The sequence below is a fragment of the Styela clava genome, chromosome 2 (assembly GCF_964204865.1).
Source record: "Styela clava chromosome 2, kaStyClav1.hap1.2, whole genome shotgun sequence".
NCBI lineage: Eukaryota > Metazoa > Chordata > Ascidiacea > Stolidobranchia > Styelidae > Styela > Styela clava.
The window spans coordinates 14,302,642-14,322,426 of NC_135251.1; the positions used below are offsets into that span (position 1 = coordinate 14,302,642).

General features: G+C 33.7%; 1 protein-coding gene across 2 annotated transcripts; it reads left to right on the top strand.

Annotated features, from left to right (window-relative positions):
* LOC120336222 (kinesin-like protein KIF28) lies at nt 1-19,615 on the top strand. 2 transcript variants are annotated; one of them, XM_039403849.2, is made up of 22 exons: nt 1-215; nt 3,244-3,432; nt 3,682-3,797; nt 4,500-4,593; nt 5,104-5,190; nt 6,256-6,435; nt 7,070-7,169; nt 7,746-7,912; nt 8,309-8,522; nt 8,985-9,148; nt 9,588-9,715; nt 12,711-12,834; nt 13,437-13,616; nt 14,137-14,319; nt 14,847-15,010; nt 15,272-15,400; nt 16,106-16,240; nt 16,700-16,866; nt 17,612-17,733; nt 18,130-18,207; nt 18,350-18,434; nt 18,801-19,615. In XM_039403849.2, exons 1-22 carry the CDS (start codon nt 165-167, stop codon nt 19,202-19,204), a joined length of 3,261 nt encoding a protein of 1,086 aa, XP_039259783.2. In that variant the 5' UTR covers nt 1-164; the 3' UTR covers nt 19,205-19,615. The 2 variants fall into 2 exon arrangements, with proteins under 2 accessions (XP_039259783.2, XP_039259784.2); XM_039403850.2 differs by having other exon boundaries at nt 8,997-9,148.
* Nucleotides 19,616-19,785: the final 170 nt, after the last annotated feature.

Sequence of the window (19,785 nt, forward strand, 5' to 3'; positions counted from 1 at the left end):
ATCATTAACAGAATCTGATAGCTAGATATTAATACCAAAATGGTTTAAAGTCGAAACATTATTTCACGCAATACACTACAAGTGAAGGAGCAAATAAATTTAGAATTCAGTGAGGCATTATAGCGTTTAAGCGATCCTGCCACCATAAAGATACCAAGTTCAGGATGCCGGGAGAAAATGTGAAAGTAGCGGTTCGAGTTCGCCCCTTCAATCAGGTACATGTCACGCTTGTTTTATTTATTTCATATGGAAAATATTGCTGTTATATTACCAACTTCATAATCATAATAAGAATTTTCTATGGTTTTATTTTGAAGATTATTTTTACTCTTTAATCTCACGTATCCTTTACATTCTGCGATAATATGATGTATGCCTAAGTGAATATTTGGTATTTCATTGAGCATGAGTAATTCTAAATGTGCATTAAACGGAATCTCTATTGAAGTAGTGACGTCGATATTATTCTGTCTTTATATTGTATTTAACTCTAGTAAAATATAGGTATATTAGGTCACTAAAATATCACATGCACTTTGGTCAGTTGTCCAAATACGTAAGTCCAGTATAAGTCAAGCATTTATTGACATTTCGTACCTCTTGTCAAAGCACTGACAACGCATATATATAAATTCCAATAATCATTTAATTACACTCGGTTATTGAAATAGAAAAACGATCCGCATATTGTTATAACGTTTTTCGTGGGGAATCAACGACACGGAAATAACGCGGAATCGCGGGTTTTTATTTTGTTTGGTATTTTAATAATGACAGAATGAAGGCGTGCTGTAAAAAAATATGGTTAAATTTGCGCATTTTAATGGAATGTTATACGGAATCGCCCCGAACACGGTATTTGATATTGTTTCACGTAGATCGATTCTCAAATTTAAAAAACATAGCCTATCCGAATTTTCACATCATGGTGAGATATTCGTTAGATGAAGCCGCGTATTGGAACAGCGTGTCTGATATACAGTCAATTACAGTTATTTACAAATTTATCTTAAATTGCAGCTAATTATCGTAGTTTTATTATTAATTAGTCAATAAATCTCGCGTCATCGAGTAAAGAGAAATTATCAAGAAAATTCACAACACATTATTGACGCAATAAAACAATAGGAGCCAAATTGAAAATGTGGTCTGACGAGTGGCGCTTGTTGGCCACTTCGAATTGTGTGAATGGGGCTTAATCACGACGGGGATTTCGATAGAGATCGCGCGGGTCCTCTAACAAGCGAAAGTGTTATTCTCAAGCGGAAAATATTTCTATAGAGATCTCGAATGAACCGGTTTGTGTCGTCATCGACTGAATCACAAAATGTACCGAATTATTTGAATACACAGCTTGACAGGCGTTGTTTACGAAACGAATTACAAAGACGCTATGTGTGCGTATTCTATAGTCAAATCCCACGTTCGCTTCCACATTACGGCGACCAAGTGAACTAACAAATAAATAATATTACGTCACACACACGGGCCATTAAACAAAGTATTCTGATTCATTCGAAATGTAACTTGTCAACATAAATAGTTTAAAAATGATTATGCTGTTATACTCACAAATTTTATATAATGTTACTTGTCATTTTTAAAGATATGTTTCCAGCGACATTTTCTTCAACTATCGTATTATTTTTATACGGGTACATCCCTCTTCCTGTAAGTCGCAAAAGCAGTTTTATCTAGTTGTTTAAAATAAACCATACGATAAAGTAAATTTGCTTTTCTCGTGGAAAACAATATTTGCACTTTTACTCAGCACGTAACGGTGACTTACTGACTTCATTTACATTCGGATTTGATAATCTCGGATAATTAAATATTCATTAAACATTGATATTTTATGTGACCTTGAGCATGTTAAAGGCGTCCATTTGAGATAGTAAAAACTTATTGGGAATCTAGGCTGTCGGGACCCCGAATTACCCTTATCTTAAGTCTTTGTGGACGCTTAAACAACGGTATACACCAAAACGCAACAGTTCTTGGAAAAAGATTACATTCTACAGAATAGAAGTGTTGAGAAAAATTATGATTGCAATAAAAATTTTCCATAACTTAAGGTGATGATGAATGGTGGGCCAAAGAAAAATCTAGGTATTGTCGAATGCAAGTAAAATTATCAAAATTTTTGTCGGCTCAAATTTATTTTATTTAATTCAAATATTTTAATTCGTTGTTCGTTTAGTATGCAAATCTTCACATATAAGTGTTCTGTTATGTTTTTCTGTTGCTAAGCAACGAAATTAACTTTACTCTCAAGTATTGTCACAACTAAGTACTCGCCCAGATTTGTACTCATTGTATCTTTTGTTAAATGTACTCAATACACAAGTTCAACATCTTTAGCAATACAGTATAGGTATACTATTTGCGCAAAAGATTTGAAAGTCTACAGATTTAAGGTTTACTTTAACCCTAATATAGACTCCATCGATAGCAAATTAGAAACGAGGGTAAGATAATACTTTTTTCATCAAAGAGTTAATCTTACTTATCGCCTTTTTATCAAAACAAAATTACGTAAGCCCTCTTGAGAACTTTAATGTGTAACTAACCAAGCTGAGATTGAACGAAATCGCGTTATAGAACCAAAATGACTTCATAGGCGAAATTTGGACACTAGACCTCCGTGTTTACTTTACATTTTATATTATTTGATTGTCCAGTTTCTGACCATTCGAGGAATGTTTATTTAGTGTTCCGTATGTCCAGTATGAATTCCTGGCAATAAGGCAAACTTTCTATCGCCTCCCATCGACCTTTTGGATAAATAAATTATCGTTCAAAGTAGTTCGTAATGGGAAAAAGTGATTTGCGTGATAAGACGTAAATACGTCATGATGTATTTGCTTCCTATTTACATCTGAGTATGTGTCACGTATTCACGCTTATATTTGGTAAAAAATGGGAACAAGTCTTGGCTATTTTCCCACTATTGATGTTAAAAATGCGCAAATTGACATAATTCCACCGTGTGGTGACATATGATTCAACAAACGACCGCGAAAATTGTCCATTCGCGCTTTCCAAATTTAAATTATAGTTGTATTTGGAATTCACCCGATAGGGGTTATTGACCTGCCGTAACCGTTGAAAAGTAAATGATGTAAAACACATCAAAAGAGAAAGATTTTTGAATTGTATCGTAGACATCTGCGCCATACTCGTATTTTAGGAAATTATTTCTATAATTAATCAATTTCTAAATAATAATTATTTCTGATCTAGAGGGAAATTGATGCCAATTCAAAATGTGTTATTCAAATGGACGGTGGATCAACCACCATAACCAATCCACACACTGGAGAAAAGAAAACGTTCACGTTTGACCATTCTTATTGGTCCCACGATGGCTACAATGAAAGAAGTGATTCTATGTTGGTCCCTGAGAATGAAACCAGCGTATATGCTGATCAGGTATAATTTTAAACACTGAATGGAGTGTCTTTCAATTTAGGGAAATCAATCCAAATAAAAAATATCGTTCATTTTGCATACATGGCTTGTATTGAAGTAACTCAATTTCATAAAATACATACCATAATTAGCATTTTAGCGGTTATGGAGTGTCTGTACACCCCTGCCTTGTGTAACTTTCTAGAAATTAAATGTTACAGTTTTAGTATATACCAATTCCGTTCCTCTCATTTGCATAAAATTTTCCAGCAATGCGTCTTCAATCAACTAGGACGCCAAGTTCTTGACAATGCCTGGGAAGGATATAACTCTACATTGTTCGCATACGGACAGACAGGAAGCGGGAAAAGTTATTCGATGCTTGGGTATTTTGATTTTCCATTTTACCGTCATTGAAGATAATCATGTATGAAGCATATATGAATCGTACTTTACTTACGCAAATATGTATGGGACAAACGTATTAAACTCAATTTGTAATAAATGACGAAAAGTGTTTTTATCGGCACAATAAATTTTTGATTTGGTGGTTTGCTTTCGTTATCATCAACAACAATGTATGTTGAAACTAAAATTGAATAGAATAATAAATTGTCATGGGATGGAATTTAAATAAATAAATAAAGTATTCCTCCTGGAACCACCTAAATACAGTCATTTTCACATAACGTCACATTTTTATGAACTGTCCAAATATTGCTTTTCTGATAAAATCTTCCCGCTCCATCTGAAATTATCAGTAAAATTGTATTCAGTTGCAATGCACGTTAAGAACGGTACGTTAAAATGGGTAATATATCTCAACATACAATAAAAATACGGAGCAAGCGATATATTTATGTCAACCTTGCCATTTTTGTTTATTGAAATGCAATATATAATGACTTTTGGAATAAAAAGGTTATCTATCAATTTCAATAGTATATTTTATAAGGTAGCCTATATAGGCAAGTAACGCAAGATTTCATTTATACGTATGAAGGTATATAACTAATCAGAAAAGAGATTTTATAGAACTTTTTTAATTTTATTTCTCTTATCTCTCATTCGCCTATTTTTTTTTCTAGATATGGGACAAACAAAGGTATTGTGCCAATCGCTTGCGGAGAACTTTTCAAAGCAATTGATTCGGCTGATAAATCAAATGGAAAACAAATGCAGGTGGGCTAACGAAACACATATAAGCTGAACTTATATTTTGTACTTAAAATAATAATAAAATGCCAAATGTACATAAATGAATTATGCTTTTTTTTATAATAACACCCAATTATCAATACAGGGTCATATTTCTGGAATACACCAGGATTGCGATAGAAATACTTTCTGAAAATTAATGAATTAACGCATTTGTAGAAACATTGAATAAGATAATCACTTCGTTTTGATTTATTACAATCTTTCAGCCCACTGCGGCGCCTCAAAAACTTTTTGTATTCCGAATTACAAATCTCTGTACCAAATTGCTGTAAATCATCATATGTAAACCTTCGAAATCTTAGTGTCAGAATTCGTTTTGAACAATTATATATGACCTGTATATTGACATTTGTTTGTGTAGTCACACGTTTTCCTACGCCACTTAAATTTTACTATTTTATGAGCGACATGAGGAAAATGGTATAGGAATAACTTTTTCATGTTATCATATTGTACTTCGCAATTTTCCAGGTTACTTTCAGTATGCTTGAAATATACAATGAGCATGTTCGAGATTTGTTGACAAACAATACAAAAGCGATACCCGGTGGACTAAAGGTTTGATACTAATGTTGACACGATTACAATTTCCTCATCATTAATTACCATTTATGGGTAACCAGATCAGAAAAACCTATCATGTAATGTCTTATGTTCCATATTTTTGAGAAATATACTTGAGTCACTGTCGCTTTTCGGTTATGGCTTCCTCTACCCTAGTTTCCAAGGCTAAATAGTTTTTCTCTTCCTCGAAATAAATATAAAAATCTAATTTTTGACACTAATATTTGCTTATTTTTGATATACTAGTTTTGCTGTATTTGACACCGATTTCCCTGAGTTTTATAGTGTATTTCGCAAATTTCACGAGCGAACATAAAATTTATAATTGGTTTTGATCTTGGTATCGTTTACTTCTCGGTTATTTTTCTTCGTACGGGCGACCTTGAAAAACAACATTTGGAACATATTCTAGAGAGAACATAACCTCCATGTAACTTCCATGTAAAGCGTCTTAGATTACTCAAACTTTTAGGTACAATCATGCCCCCACTAAAGTTCAAGTGTTTATAATTTTCTTCGTTTTCGTTGAAGTAATTAGGAAATTCATGGGTTCTGTTTTTAGGTCAACCTGTACGACTCCCTCCTTTTCTGAACTACAAACAAAAATCCGTTGATATGTGAAAAGCTACCATTCTTTATATAAAATTTCCGGTTTAGACATGTCTACTTAATTGTTTACTCACTGAGATTCGAAGCCTAGATCCGCAACTAGCATTGACAGCACAAGTCCAGAGTTCTCAACCACAAATATATATCAACCACTGTCTTTTATTTTTACAAGATAATATTTTGGGGCTCCCGAAGTATGCGAACCAAGATGGCGGACATCGGAATGTAATATGTGTACTAGGTTAGGGTTAGGCCATAATTTTTTTCCAATTTTCCTTATTTTAGTCCTATTATCAGTTCGAAGACTAGCCAAGAGCCTCCCGTAGTATTTATACCTAAAATTATGGCCTAACCCTAACCTAGTACACATATTACATTCCGATGTCCGCCATCTTGGTTCGCATACTTCGGGAGCACCAATATTTTATTTAAATTTGGCCTGAATTCTAGGTCAGACAAGACCGCAATCAATCATTTTACGTTCCTGATTTGAAACAACTTCCATGTCGAGATTACAAAGCAATAGAAAGGTTAATGGAACAAGGAACAATCAATAGAACAACTGCTTCTACGAATATGAATGCAACAAGCAGTAGATCCCATATGGTCATAACAATTAAATTTAAGCAGGTGAGAAATGGAAATATAACATGACTATTGTTATATGAAAGGGTATATTTCTAGAAAACAAATGTTTGACGAGAAATGAATCACTTTGATTTATATTATATAATTTGCAAGAACCCCCCAAAAAATAAAATAATAAATTTATGAATAAATAAAAATATTAAGACCCAGAATAGATTGAACATATCCTCAAGAGAACATCAAAGTCTTTTTAAATTACTCAACTTTTTGGGTACAACCAAACACTCGTAGATGTTCAAAGGTTGAATACATTTTCTTCATTCTTGTACAAGTAATTAAGAAATTTGTGAAGTATGTTTTTTTGGGGTCACTAAGATATCGAAGTCATAAAATAATTTGAATGAAAATTGAAAATAAAATTCGGAATATAAAGAGAAAACAATCATTTATGCTGAAAATAAAAATATGAAAACGACCAAAATAACTGAATTTACCGTATCTTGAATTAAGATAACCCAAGGAGTAGTTACGCCAATTCAATCTGTTTCTTATACTAATCAAGCCAATTCTAACGATCTTGCATCAAAGTTCCATCAACAAAATTTGTTTATCTTTTATGTGAACATCCTGAATTGGTACAAACTGACATTGTAATCTTATTCTTATACATTAACAGGTATTCAACAATGATCGTGGTGAAAGTACAACAAAAACAAGCGAAATCAATTTGGTAGATTTGGCGGGAAGCGAGAGAGCAAAATCTACCGGTGCCACAGGTGAATTGTTATTTCTAAAAATAAACTAAGGTTGTAAACCTCTAAAGCACATCACATTCTTTTTTTGCACCAAAATAAATTTAACATCATAGGAAGCTAGGTTCACATATCATAATTGAGAAATGATGCATGAGATGGATATGTTTCCCGGAGTAGAACGTTGCATTTCAAGGTTTTGGAAATTCGCATTTTTGTAAAATATAGACCTGTACAGTCAAACCTAAGAATGAAGATAAGATTACCTATAATCTGCAGCTTTGAAATTCAGACCAAAAGATGGTCTCGGGTCTGTAAACGGTAACGACACAAAGACTAAAAAAGTCCCTTTCTGAAAATTGGTCATAAGCTACTTTACTGCGGCGTATGGTACCAATTTACCATTTGATTGGCCTCCTCCGCAAAAGTCATAGAGTTACCATGATAGAGGTGGCATTGATTTTTATGGCATATAAACAATAGGTGTAATGCTAATCAAATGCAATATTTCACGGTAAGACCCATTTCCAAGTCTCCATCCTAAATTTTAAAATGGTGATAATATTACCGTAATAATATCACCATACTTTATTATTACAGGCGATCGACTCCGAGAAGGCTCAGCTATCAACGTCAGTTTATTAACGTTATCAAGTGTTATTGAAGCATTAGCTGAAGGGAATCCAAAGAAAACTATTCCTTACAGGAGTTCAGTTCTGACAAAACTACTCAAATCAGCTCTCGGTGGAAACAGTAAAACTGTGATGGTGAGCTAGGCATATTTATTTTGTAATTCTAATATAGCTTGAATCCATTCAATACACGGAATTTGAACAGTTAGAAATTTTTTGCTATTATTTTGAAACTAAATTGATAAGATATACCAAAATTATCAAATTTCTATATTTCTCAAATCTCAAATTCGGAGTGCTTTTACAGCGCACGGATAATTGCAAGAGAAGTAAAAATAAATTGAAAGCATATAATTCATAAGCAACAGATATATATAGATATATATTTGCTATACCCCAAAAGATTTTAATATAGGATCGGATTTTCATATTTATTTTGGGGAGAGGAAAGTGATAAAAAGGCTTATTCATCTTTTTCGATATTGTTCTGGTCGGTCTTTATTTCCCATTGTATCTATTATTTTCTCGCAGATTGCAGCATTGAGTCCAGCTGATATTAATTATGAAGAAACACTTTCTACATTACGATATGCTGATCGAGCGAAAAAAATTCAGAACAAAGCTGTTATCAACTTAAGTCCGACTGAAAAACTCATTCACGATTTGAAATCAGAAAACGCCAGATTACTTCAATTATTAGCATCTCATGCTTCTGGTGGTTCATCGGGGATGACACATGACAAAGGTGACAGAATCTCTCAAAGTGCTGTCTGTTATGTTTGGGTGCATAATACATCAAAAAATCCTTTATTCCTTCCTCAAAAACTGTTTCCATTTTTTATTCAATCTTTCATGAATCAATAAATATGATATTCCCAATTCACATTCAGACTTTTGCACAGTTCGGATAGCTTATAATAATATGTAACAACGCTTAATAACTAAACAATATTAATAAAACCACTCCAAAAATAAATAATTTCTAAATAATAATAATTTTTTCCATAAAAACACAAAAATCCATCAAGGAGACGAATTCCTCTGCGGTTGAAAAACGTTTCATCTTGCACAACACTATTTTTAATACTTGAATTTATTATTACATCCAAAACTCTAAGTATACCCAGGCAAAGCTTTGAATAAAGATCATTCCGTCTCAATGCAAATTTTCCCATTCTTTATTAACGTAACATATCTGTATGTTAAGATTTTATTACAGCTGACTTGGAGCATTTGATCGCTCAAAATGAAAAACAAATGAAAGAATCAACAATGTCGTGGGAACAAAAATTAGAAGATGCAAAAAGAGGATGGGAATTGGAACATGTATCCGCCTCTGATAAGATGTTCAGCAAAAATCCATATTTTCAAGTATGTTTTTAATCAATTTTTGCGTTTATTTCGCGAACGACGTTATGTACAAGCAGGCAATTAGACGTAATGAATGAGACTTGGTTTGCTAGAACCGCAACAGGTTTTTACGTCATCGAAAAAGAGGTAGTCCTTATTTAGTTGGTTTGGGCGTGAACCCGGAATTTCCAACTTTCAATATTAAAGCAGTTGAAGCGATACGCTTTTCATTGGACTAAATGCATTAAATGTATCAAAATTTGTCAGATTTCAATCAGATCACTTCATTCAAAGTCGGTTATTGGTATATGCTCATTAATAGTATTCAGTGTTAATAAAGACCGTCTGGTATATTTTTTTTTTTTTAAATAGTTTGATGACCACTAGTCAAGAGTCTGAAGTATTCGAACTGATTGTTACTATGCTTATTAAATATTCAATTATGTTAATTTACCTCTAGAACGTAAACGAAGATCCACAACTATCTGGGGTGATTAAGAAATTTATTTACGAAGGAGTCACAATGGTCGGCAAATGCAATAATATCGACACAACTAAGAAACCCCATATCGCACTTCGTGGTTTAGGGTAAGTAATACAATTATTCATTAATTGAATCATTATTTTCAGATTTGATATGACAGGGAATCATTAAATAATTTAGGACCTTTGGTACGATGTTCAATTCTGATATCCATGTTTAAATATCATATTTGACCCACGATCAGTTCATTAGTTGAATAAAATACGCAGTAACTGTGCTCGCGTGATGAGTCAGTTGCCTGGTCACAGTTTTTTTAAAAAGAAAAAAAATTATGGCGAAAACAAAATGTAATCGTTCAAAAATTCTAGTTGTTAAACCAACTTTTTACCACAGTGTACATACTTGGTTCAAATGTTCACAACAACAATAAACCTGTCACTTATAATAAAGCTATTTCTCTGATCTTTGGTCAAGGGAATCGATATTTTTATATCAAAGTAAATAAAGTAAATTGGAAATTATTTGATCTATTTCTTATTCATATTTGCTCTAAAGCCACCTGCTCGGTGATGTGGTGTTTTTTCTTCAGTTGCATAAAATCTAACAATTTTTATAAGTGAAAGGCAAATGCTACACGAATGATAATATTGTACAGTACCTATACAGTAATTTTCCAACTTCACAGTTACTGTCATGTTGTTGCAGACGATTTCATTACTTTCATAGTTTCTCATTTTACAAAACCATTAAATTTTACTTTTTCAACGAGCCAATCATTGACGCCGGATAAGCCACAGCCCTAAATATTAAAGAAGATGAGGGGCGGTAGCATTCTTTTCCCTAATATAGTAAATTTTATTTGTAATGCCATAACGATTTACTGGAAATGGTGTTGAGACAGTTTGTGGCTTTGGCGTCATATCGATTAATCTTCATCGTAAACTGGTAATACGAGCAAACGTCCCACATTCTTTAAACGTCGATTGTAACATTGGAATGATAACTTATTGAGGTTATTTTTAAAAGCATCAAGATAAATTGTGGTAACTTGTATTCCTATCTTGCTGCATCTTTGAAAAACTTATAAAAATTTTTTTTACAACCGATACATGTCAATGACCTGGTTATTATCTCTGCGGTTGCGAGTATATCCCTAATGGTAATTTGAACTCATTTTGAGTTCAATATTGAGTAAGCTTCCGAAAAAGATGGCACACGCTAAAAAATAATGCCTCATATTGAGAAAATGATATTTAAATAAAACATTTTAAATTTCTTTTTTTCGGAATTTTTACAATTTTAGTACATTCATCGCCATTTTGATTTAGACTAGATACATTTGAAATCATTTTGTCAACAATTTTTCACATAAACACTACAGCCAATTGACATTCTGTATCTACCCCACAACTCACACCCTTCTGTTTACATGACCGCTCAATAGCCTTCTGCGGTAGAGGTCATTTGAATGGCGATTTCGACTATCCCATGTCTCATGCATATTTCCATATACGACCGAATCACGGGTCAAATTGATGTTCACTGTCAATCACTTTCTTCTATTATCTCTTCGCGTGATATTTTCATATTCTGTATGAACCGCATTGACTTATATATAAAATAAAGTATATACCCATCAACCACAGGTCGCTCAGTCTATTGTAAAAATAGTTAATATTACTGTTACTTTGTAGAAATCGAAGTAAAAGCGAAATATACTTAATGTACAATTCACAATCTAAAATAGAAAAATCTATATGTTACCATAGCTGAACAAACTTGAGTCGCATTACCCATAAAGTCATTGTTTGGTTTTGTTTATGACAACCCTTCTTGGCGACTTGACTATGACGTCACAAATGTCATAACTCTTAAGAATTTTCTTGGATGCGCCCTATTTAATTTACAGTTGCTTTTGTTAGAGGGATTTACATAAGCTATCATAATTACAGGTTGGAATTTAAACATGCCAGTTACGTTTTTGGATATTCTTGCAATAAAATTTATTACCCTCTGTCGAGTTTACGTGACCTATAGTATGTAGAAGCCATATTTTATCCAAACATGTTTCGTGCGATCACAGTCTCGTTGCTATTTTTAGTATAATACAATGTCAGCAGCACCAATTTCTTAACTATACAAGACGAGGGAAACAACTTCAATGAAAAATTCTATATGCAGGATGGAGCAAAAACTCTCTTATATTTCATTACCGTAAATTAATCAATTCATAAATATTTTAAAATGTGTTTTTTTGCCTCATCCTGTATATAGCTTTACATTGTTCACAAAATTGCACAAGTTTCATAATTATAGTAATTGGATTTTGAATTGATAAATTTTTGAAATTCTCCCAAAAGAAAAACAGATAATTTTGTGAGGACATTGGTAAAAAATGGCATGTGCTATTCTGTAGAATAGATTATAGAACACTGTTTCCCAGCCTATGGGTCGCTGGAAATCTTCTTGGGTTGTTTTTTCAACCAAACATGCTCGCTCAATAGTAATTGCATACGTGAGAAGAACTACAGCATAAAATCTTGGCAGCATCTATTTTGCTCAAATGAACCCATCTCACGATTTCAAAAACTTGCTGATGGCAAACAGGCGCAGTTTTCTCACTTTGCGGTAGTTTCTGGGGAATAAATGTCACGTAAAACGATTATTTTATATTTTAGTCATTTAATTTTGCGGTCGTAAAAGCACTACATGCCGTTTACCATGTGAGCATATCTTTGGGTTGCGAGATTTTACAAAAATGTATGTATTTTTTTTAAATTTGGATTGAAAAAAAAGTTGGTAACCACTGCTATAGCCCCTATGACTACTATCTTTCTCCAAATGCAAGGAATATTGGAACAGCAAGACGGCAATACAAGCGTCATTTTCTTGCTGTATTTATTTTGGTATATAATGACTAAAACATGTGTTGTGAAATGCTGTGATAATTTGCATTTTTTTTTTGCATAATTTGATATTTTTTTGCAGTTATCGACAGCACACACCAATTTTGTCGCTCGAGGTTTCACGACATATACGACTAGGTTATTTATTTTTAAAGGATCTTTCTTATATGACGTTATTCCCATGTATTTTTAGCATTCAAGATCACCATGCAAACATTATGTGCAACAAAAGTAATGTATATGCAGATCCTATCTCTCCGAATGAAGTCTTTGTCAATGGTGTGAAAATTTCAAAAAAGACGGCGTTGAAACATGGCGTAAGTAATTTCATTCATAATCGGTTTTTCTGGTGATATTACACGATACTGAGTTGGTTGAATTTTTTGTTTTATTAATTACAAACACGGTTTGTTGTTGTTAAATGGTTGCAAACTAAGTCAGTAAGCATTGTGCAGAACAGTACAAGTGAGGATGCCGTTTGGGGGTAATGGCCGATGTGTATGTGTTCATCTGTAGATTATATACCAAAATATTTTTTTCTAAGGGAGCACCAAATTTGCATGTTCTCCCTTGCTAACCTTACCTACACCTTCCGTGCCCAATCCTACCAGCTAACCCTGCCTAAACTCCTCATGTCAAGTTTTAGTCGCAAGTTTGGCCCACCTGAACCCGCTAACCCTATCTGAATTCCCCATCACGCCTCTCAACTAGATTTGTTCCATATTTCTCTCGTTCATTCCAAACTTGAACCAGAGCTTCGAACGAAAAGCCCGGCTCATTAACAACTCTGAAATAAGATTGCGACATTAAAAAATGGTACTTATACCTGCAGTGATGAGATTCAAAGTTTTTGAAACGGGTTCTCTAAGTCATCATTTCTCTCACTTAGCGACAAAGCCGTTATCAATTTTCATTACAGGATAGAATCAAAATGGGATCAAATAGTTTGTTTCTATTTGTCGGATTTCCAAACGAAAGAAAAAAGAGCGATGACGAGTTAACGAAGAAGTATGATTATAATTTTTTTCAAAATGAACTTGCTGCAAGTCTAGGAATTAACTACGACTTGAAATCGAAGCAGAAGGACGCAAGCGGGGATGTGAGTATTTTCCTGATTTTCAACGTAAGCACGACAAATTTGATTTGATTTTTGCGAACAGACTTCGTTTACTTTGCACTAAGTGATAAGGCACAATTCTAAATTTGAATGACGAGGTTTCATACCTGATGGGTCCGTTATTTCTTAAATTATGCAAGAGTGTAGAGAATTAGTTTATAAGATTTCCAAAACTCAGGGCCTTCCTGAATCTGAACACACATAAATCAGCCTCATAAAAACGAAAAATCATTTAATAAAAATATACTACCAGGAAAATATGAATTTGAACAGATTCAAATACATATTTCATGATACCCTCTACTACACTCAAATCCGGAATACAAAAAACTGGACCTATATAATCAGCATACTTCTTGTCTAATTACTCTGCGCACAAGCTTATCTTTGTGCTTTATCTACACTTTCAAGAGATTTCATAAAGTTTTTAAGATTTTTAATTTATATATATATTACTTACTGTACTCGAAAATAAATTTTGATTCAATATTTGTCTCTACAGCTCGGTATCGCAGAAGTTTATCACGATTATTTGACATTGATGCCAATGGTCGCCGAAGTTAATGCCATAAGTGAAGAATTGCAGAAAAATGTTTCTTTTAGTTTATTTGTTCTTAATCTTGCCTCTTATGATTCATCTGGACTGGAAAAAGAAAAGGAAGTTGCCGTTAAAGTGGTGCAACAGGTTCGTTTGTGGGTTGAGTACAATATCATAGTTGAATTTTCCTCCTTGACAAAGCACATTATATTTCCCTCGCGGCAAAATTGACTAAAACAGGGATGTGCAACTTTTAATAGGCTTTCCAGTAGTTTCATGCACAAGCATTTGGGTTATTGATCTTATGAAATGCGTTGTTGACTTCGCACAAGGTTGTTGTTGAGGCACTGTGACGTCATAGGTATTGAATTGACCAGACATAGGAACGCCAGTACCAGATTAACTAAATTAAAAACTGAATTCGTGGGCCACATTTGGCCCGCAGGTTGCACGCTCCTGGACTAAAGCATTCGGAGGTATAGGGGGCAAAAAGGGCCATTATGATTTAGATTTAACTATTTTGGGCAACTTTCCAGTGTTTTATGGTAATGTCTAAAAGTCAATGGTTTAGTTTTTATTAAAAGAATCATTACCACAGGAGGTCGTCATTTCGAAGATGACTCTCGTATTCAGTAGGTTCGGATAATTTTATCGCATTAGTCATTATATCACAGATCACAAACCAGGTATGGATTTGGTCGAAAGCAAAATTCACAAATAGAAAATATTTGATAGAAGAATTATACAATAATTTCACTGAAAATCCTGAAAGTGTAAATGATATCGCACATGAAGATGATCCTTTCTGGGATCCCGTTGAAGATGTATATCTTGGATGGTAAGACTTGTTTTATTTTATACACACATTACAGTCCTTTACAGTAAATGATTTTGTATTTATTAATTGAATACAAGCTATAAAGCAGTTATTTATGTCAGAACAGAATTGTGTAAACAATTTTATTGCGGTGAAAATGGGTTTGATGTTGGATAAATTAGTAATTTTTGAAGCAATGACATCAAAATACAATCTGGTTATAATATGTATAGAAATCAATAATGTTTGTGTATAACTTTAATCAACAATTGATTTTTGCAGCGCTCATGCCTGGTTACATAGTCTTGCGTATTGCATGCCATTAGATGATCAAATTGCAATTCTTAATCATTCCGGAAAAGAAGAAGGTCACTTACAAGTATCAGTGTCTCCTTGTACTGCCAATGGAATGTAAGTATGAATAAATGTTGTTTCTCGAACTTTCGTCAATTGTAAAAATATATATCCAGTATCCACAATATATATCTGTCCTAACTCAGAATAGTGGGGCTGGTATAGATATTACTGTTGGGCTTGGTGACATCTAATGTTCTGTGCTTTCCTGTGATCCAGATCCTTTTACTGGTGGTAAATATTATTATTTAGGTATATCTATAAATTTATACACAATTTATAATTGGTTATGTGTTAATGGTTATGTGCTTTTTCGGAAAACATAAATTTCTTATTTATTGAGGCTCGTACTCGAAAATGGTAGTGCTAGTAAACGACTGCCCCACGTACGGGGACGAGTGTAGCAATCTGGATGTGTAACCAGCGGGACACAACATTTTTGAAAAACCGTTTTTTAAAAGCATACTTTACGAGTCAACGTTGTAATACTCTTATATCAAAGCTTTTTTAATTTTGCTTCCAAATAAGACCAATAAATTGTACAATATTAATCCATTAGCGAATCGTGAATTGTGACTTTCAAAATTTTTTTATTTATTTATTTTGGATAGACATCTATACAATTACCCTCACGCAGTTCGATATATAATCCGGTTTAATTAAAATAGTCGAACTGTGTAATTATTACAATATAATTTCCCGTCACACCCATGAACTCATATATATATTGAAATTCATCTTTTGAACGTCCACATAATACAGAGTACAGAGTGATGAAATGATGATATTAGATCCGAACGATTTACTGAACAAAAGATTTGATATTATGATACAAATACAACAATGTATCGGATTAAAATGGATCAAGCAAAACAGCACAAGAGGAATAATGATCAAGTAAGATTGTGAAATTTCACGTTGTACGAACGGGTCATATAAATGATTAAACATATATACTTCAACGAACAAAGTTGCATTTGAGAGCATTCAATTTTTGCAAGAGCTCCAATCATTCGCGCTTGAGCATAATTTTGGTCTAACGGCTATCGATAATCACGGAGCTACCATGTTTTCGAGGTACAGGTACATTGCCCGATTGTTATATCTTATACAACGTATCACAATTTCATGGTGTATTTCGAACCTTCATTCTCAACAAAAACAAGATTCCAACAATATCCTCGAAACCACAATGCTTTTCGCAATGACGTACTGACCAAACCCATTTATTACTCACTGGATTAGGTGACGCTGGACTCGGAGTTGAACATGTGACGTCATAATGGTCTAAAACCACTTGTATTTTACATTCGTGTACTTTCTCACATGATTTACACGTATTCTTTTATATTTTAGGTTCAAATTATACGATGAGCGATATGGTCATCAAACAAGAGCCTTGTGGCATGTCGTGAACCCACGAGTCAATTTTCAGCAACACATAACTGTGGACAACGTGGATGATGATTTTCTCACTTATCTTCACTCTAATGCTGTTGTATTTGAAGTTTGGGGGTTACAAGGTAAATGCAATAAACCTCAATAATTTATTCTTAATTTCCGATCACATTAGATGTTTTTACAGACGTTGGGAACCGAACTGTTGTTGTTCTTAGTGTTTCGTTGTTAAATTTTTTTTTCGCTAGTAGACAGATTGAGTTCAAAGTTTCAGTATATGATTCAGATTCAGATTCAGATTTTATTTTCGTCATGCAAAACCAATATACGATATGAAAAAATAAAAAAAAGACATATAACAAATTACGAAGACGGATATCGGCTTGTTGCAATAGACGAGGGATCGCGAAAGACTCAAAGAGTCATCCAGTCAGCGACACCTTGTAGCTGCATTGAAGCAGCAAATATAGCAACCGAACAACTCAATATTAAATAGTCACTAAATTCGACACAATCATATATATAAAAAGGATAACAAAAAGAATGCCACAATGACCACGAAAATTTACCTAAACATTCACTTAATTAGACTCAATCACAAAAAGGAACAACAAAGTTTGAAAAATAAAATACAGGATGTCATAATAACTATGGAGTATTAGATATTTACCTAATTAAACTCAATCATACAGAGTAAGAACAAAATAAAATCGAAATAAACACCGAGATACTACAATGATTACATCGTATTGTATGACTCAACAGCGACATCTGTAAGAAGAAGGAACAAATCTTTATACGACTATTACGTATATTTTATTTTCCAAATTTTCCCATTTTGTTATTCAATCCCGAATTTTGTAATTTCAGGCGGGCGTGTTGACACTCCTGACACTACATTAGATGATGGGATGATACGAACAAATACTCCACCCCATTCGTCACCACCGTCAACTGCTGCTTCCTTTTCGTCGGCAGAATTTGACGCCATGGTAAAGACCTTAATAAATATGACGTAATTCAATAATTTAATCAAGCCAGATACGGTCACTGATAAAGTTGAATTATCCGCCATATCTATGATCAACTAACAATGTTTTGGTAACTTTTGATGAATTTTTTTTACCTAAACCTTTGACACACTCAGAAAATATTGCTGAGCGATAATGATATGATGAAGATACCGATAATTTAAAATGATATATATTTCAATGTAACTTTAATTTTTCAATTTGCTGGCGCGTGATGCATCACCATAAATCTATATAGCTTCAATAGATCGTCCGTTCCAGTGCTTGCCCGCGATCAAATTTCCATATAAACACAATTCCCAGGCTTTTAAACTCCGTGATTGAGTTTTAAATGACCGTCTTTTATTTTTTTTTCAGGAAAAAGAATTAGAAGGAGCTAAGCACGAAATTAAAAGTTTATCAGATCAAAAAGAAGAACTCTTTCAGTTATGTCGGGTACGGAATATTTGCCATAGGTTTCAATATAAACACATCAAAATTTTGATCAGTTTTTTTATCAACTAGTCTTTAATAGAATGCTTTTGCAGTGATGACGACACGTTTAACTTGACTTGTTATATCAAAACAAATTTTACAGATTTTAAGGAAAGAGAACACAAATTTGAAAACTAAGGTCAAAGAAGCTAAGAAAAATAATAAGAACGGAATCACTAGGCCAAGCCGTGAGTATATTTTACATCTGCATAAATGTAGCAACTTTATGAAATGAATACGCTCGTCATTGTACAATAACAGCTATTTGTTCCCTTCATTTTATCCTCGATAAACGATCTTTCTCGAGAATCACAGTTGCAAAATGCTCCATCGTTCACCGATTCCATGCATTGAAACACATTAAGTTTGATAAACGATCCGATTCAGATTCCGACAGAGAATGAAAAATCTGTCCTACTTGTTGCCCTATCTCCCCATCGGATAAATACGAAAATATACATTTATCATATCACAACAATCGAAGGCTATTATTTTTCTGCTTCCATACCATGCAATTCCTGTCAAGAGTGGAAATAAAATAAAATTATTAACAGGTCCTAAGTCTGCATCGAAGAGTGAAATTATTTCGAAGGAAGTTCAAAATGAAAAAGATAAAACGCCAAGTTCAAGGTCATCGTCCGCCGCAAGCCAAGGTAATAACAACGTGCAAGCAGAACTTGGTCGAGCATTGAAGCGATATTTTGGCGATATAAAGCCTATCCAATCGCAAATGCAGTATCTTTTATCATCTGAAATGCCTCCAGAACCAGCAAGATCAAAGCATGGATCGGTAAAAGGAGACTCTTATGACAGACTACGATCGTTTGCTGATGTTCGTCAAAAAGACATCGATCAACTTTCAGAAGGATTCAATAAGGCATTGTTAACACTAAAAAGCTCAGTGGCAGCCACAGTCAGGGCGCGGAAAACAGAAATGCAGCCAAACGGGTCGTCCTAACCTTAGTGAAGATTACATCGTGCATCTATTTATCAACAAATTCTTTTATTATTGACGCCGCCATCGTCATTTCGAATGTCAGTTTTTCATTATAAGGCCATTATTTCCTTGTCGTGCAAGGGCGGTCATATGCTGTCTTACCAATCTATTTTTATATACCGAACATTGTAATGTAAATAGTCGTGTAAAATATTTATTTTGTTAGTCTTTTTCTGCATTTCTTATATTATTTTCATCCTTATTTTGAGCAATACAATTTTGTCTAATGTGACAGCCTTTAACTTTGCCCAACTCACGGTCTTTTGACCGAAGATAGAGTTGATTGTTGCATCCGTGTACCAAAATTTCAGAGTACAACATTTTATCGTCCTCGATACGTGAAAATTGCAAAATAAATATTTTTATATCATCTTTCCAATACTACTCTGAATGCAGCAGACCAGCGGTTGCAAGCCGGGGACCACAGATCACTTTGGGGGGCACAATGCTCGGCGCAAAACTGATTTTACTTTTCACTTTACAAGAAAAACCGCTCTTCCTAGTTACATTGCTTGATAAGGTTATTTCACAGTTTTCACTTT

What these genes read in the sequence shown, in the direction of transcription:
- LOC120336222 (XM_039403849.2), top strand. Translation starts at nt 165, where the DNA reads ATGCCGGGAGAAAATGTGAAAGTAGCGGTTCGAGTTCGCCCCTTCAAT. An exon ending in AGACGGCGTTGAAACATGGC is followed by an intron (nt 12,835 to 13,436) that starts GTAAGTAATTTC and finishes TTTTCATTACAG; the next exon opens with GATAGAATCAAAATGGGATC. An exon ending in CGGAATCACTAGGCCAAGCC is followed by an intron (nt 18,435 to 18,800) that starts GTGAGTATATTT and finishes AATTATTAACAG; the next exon opens with GTCCTAAGTCTGCATCGAAG.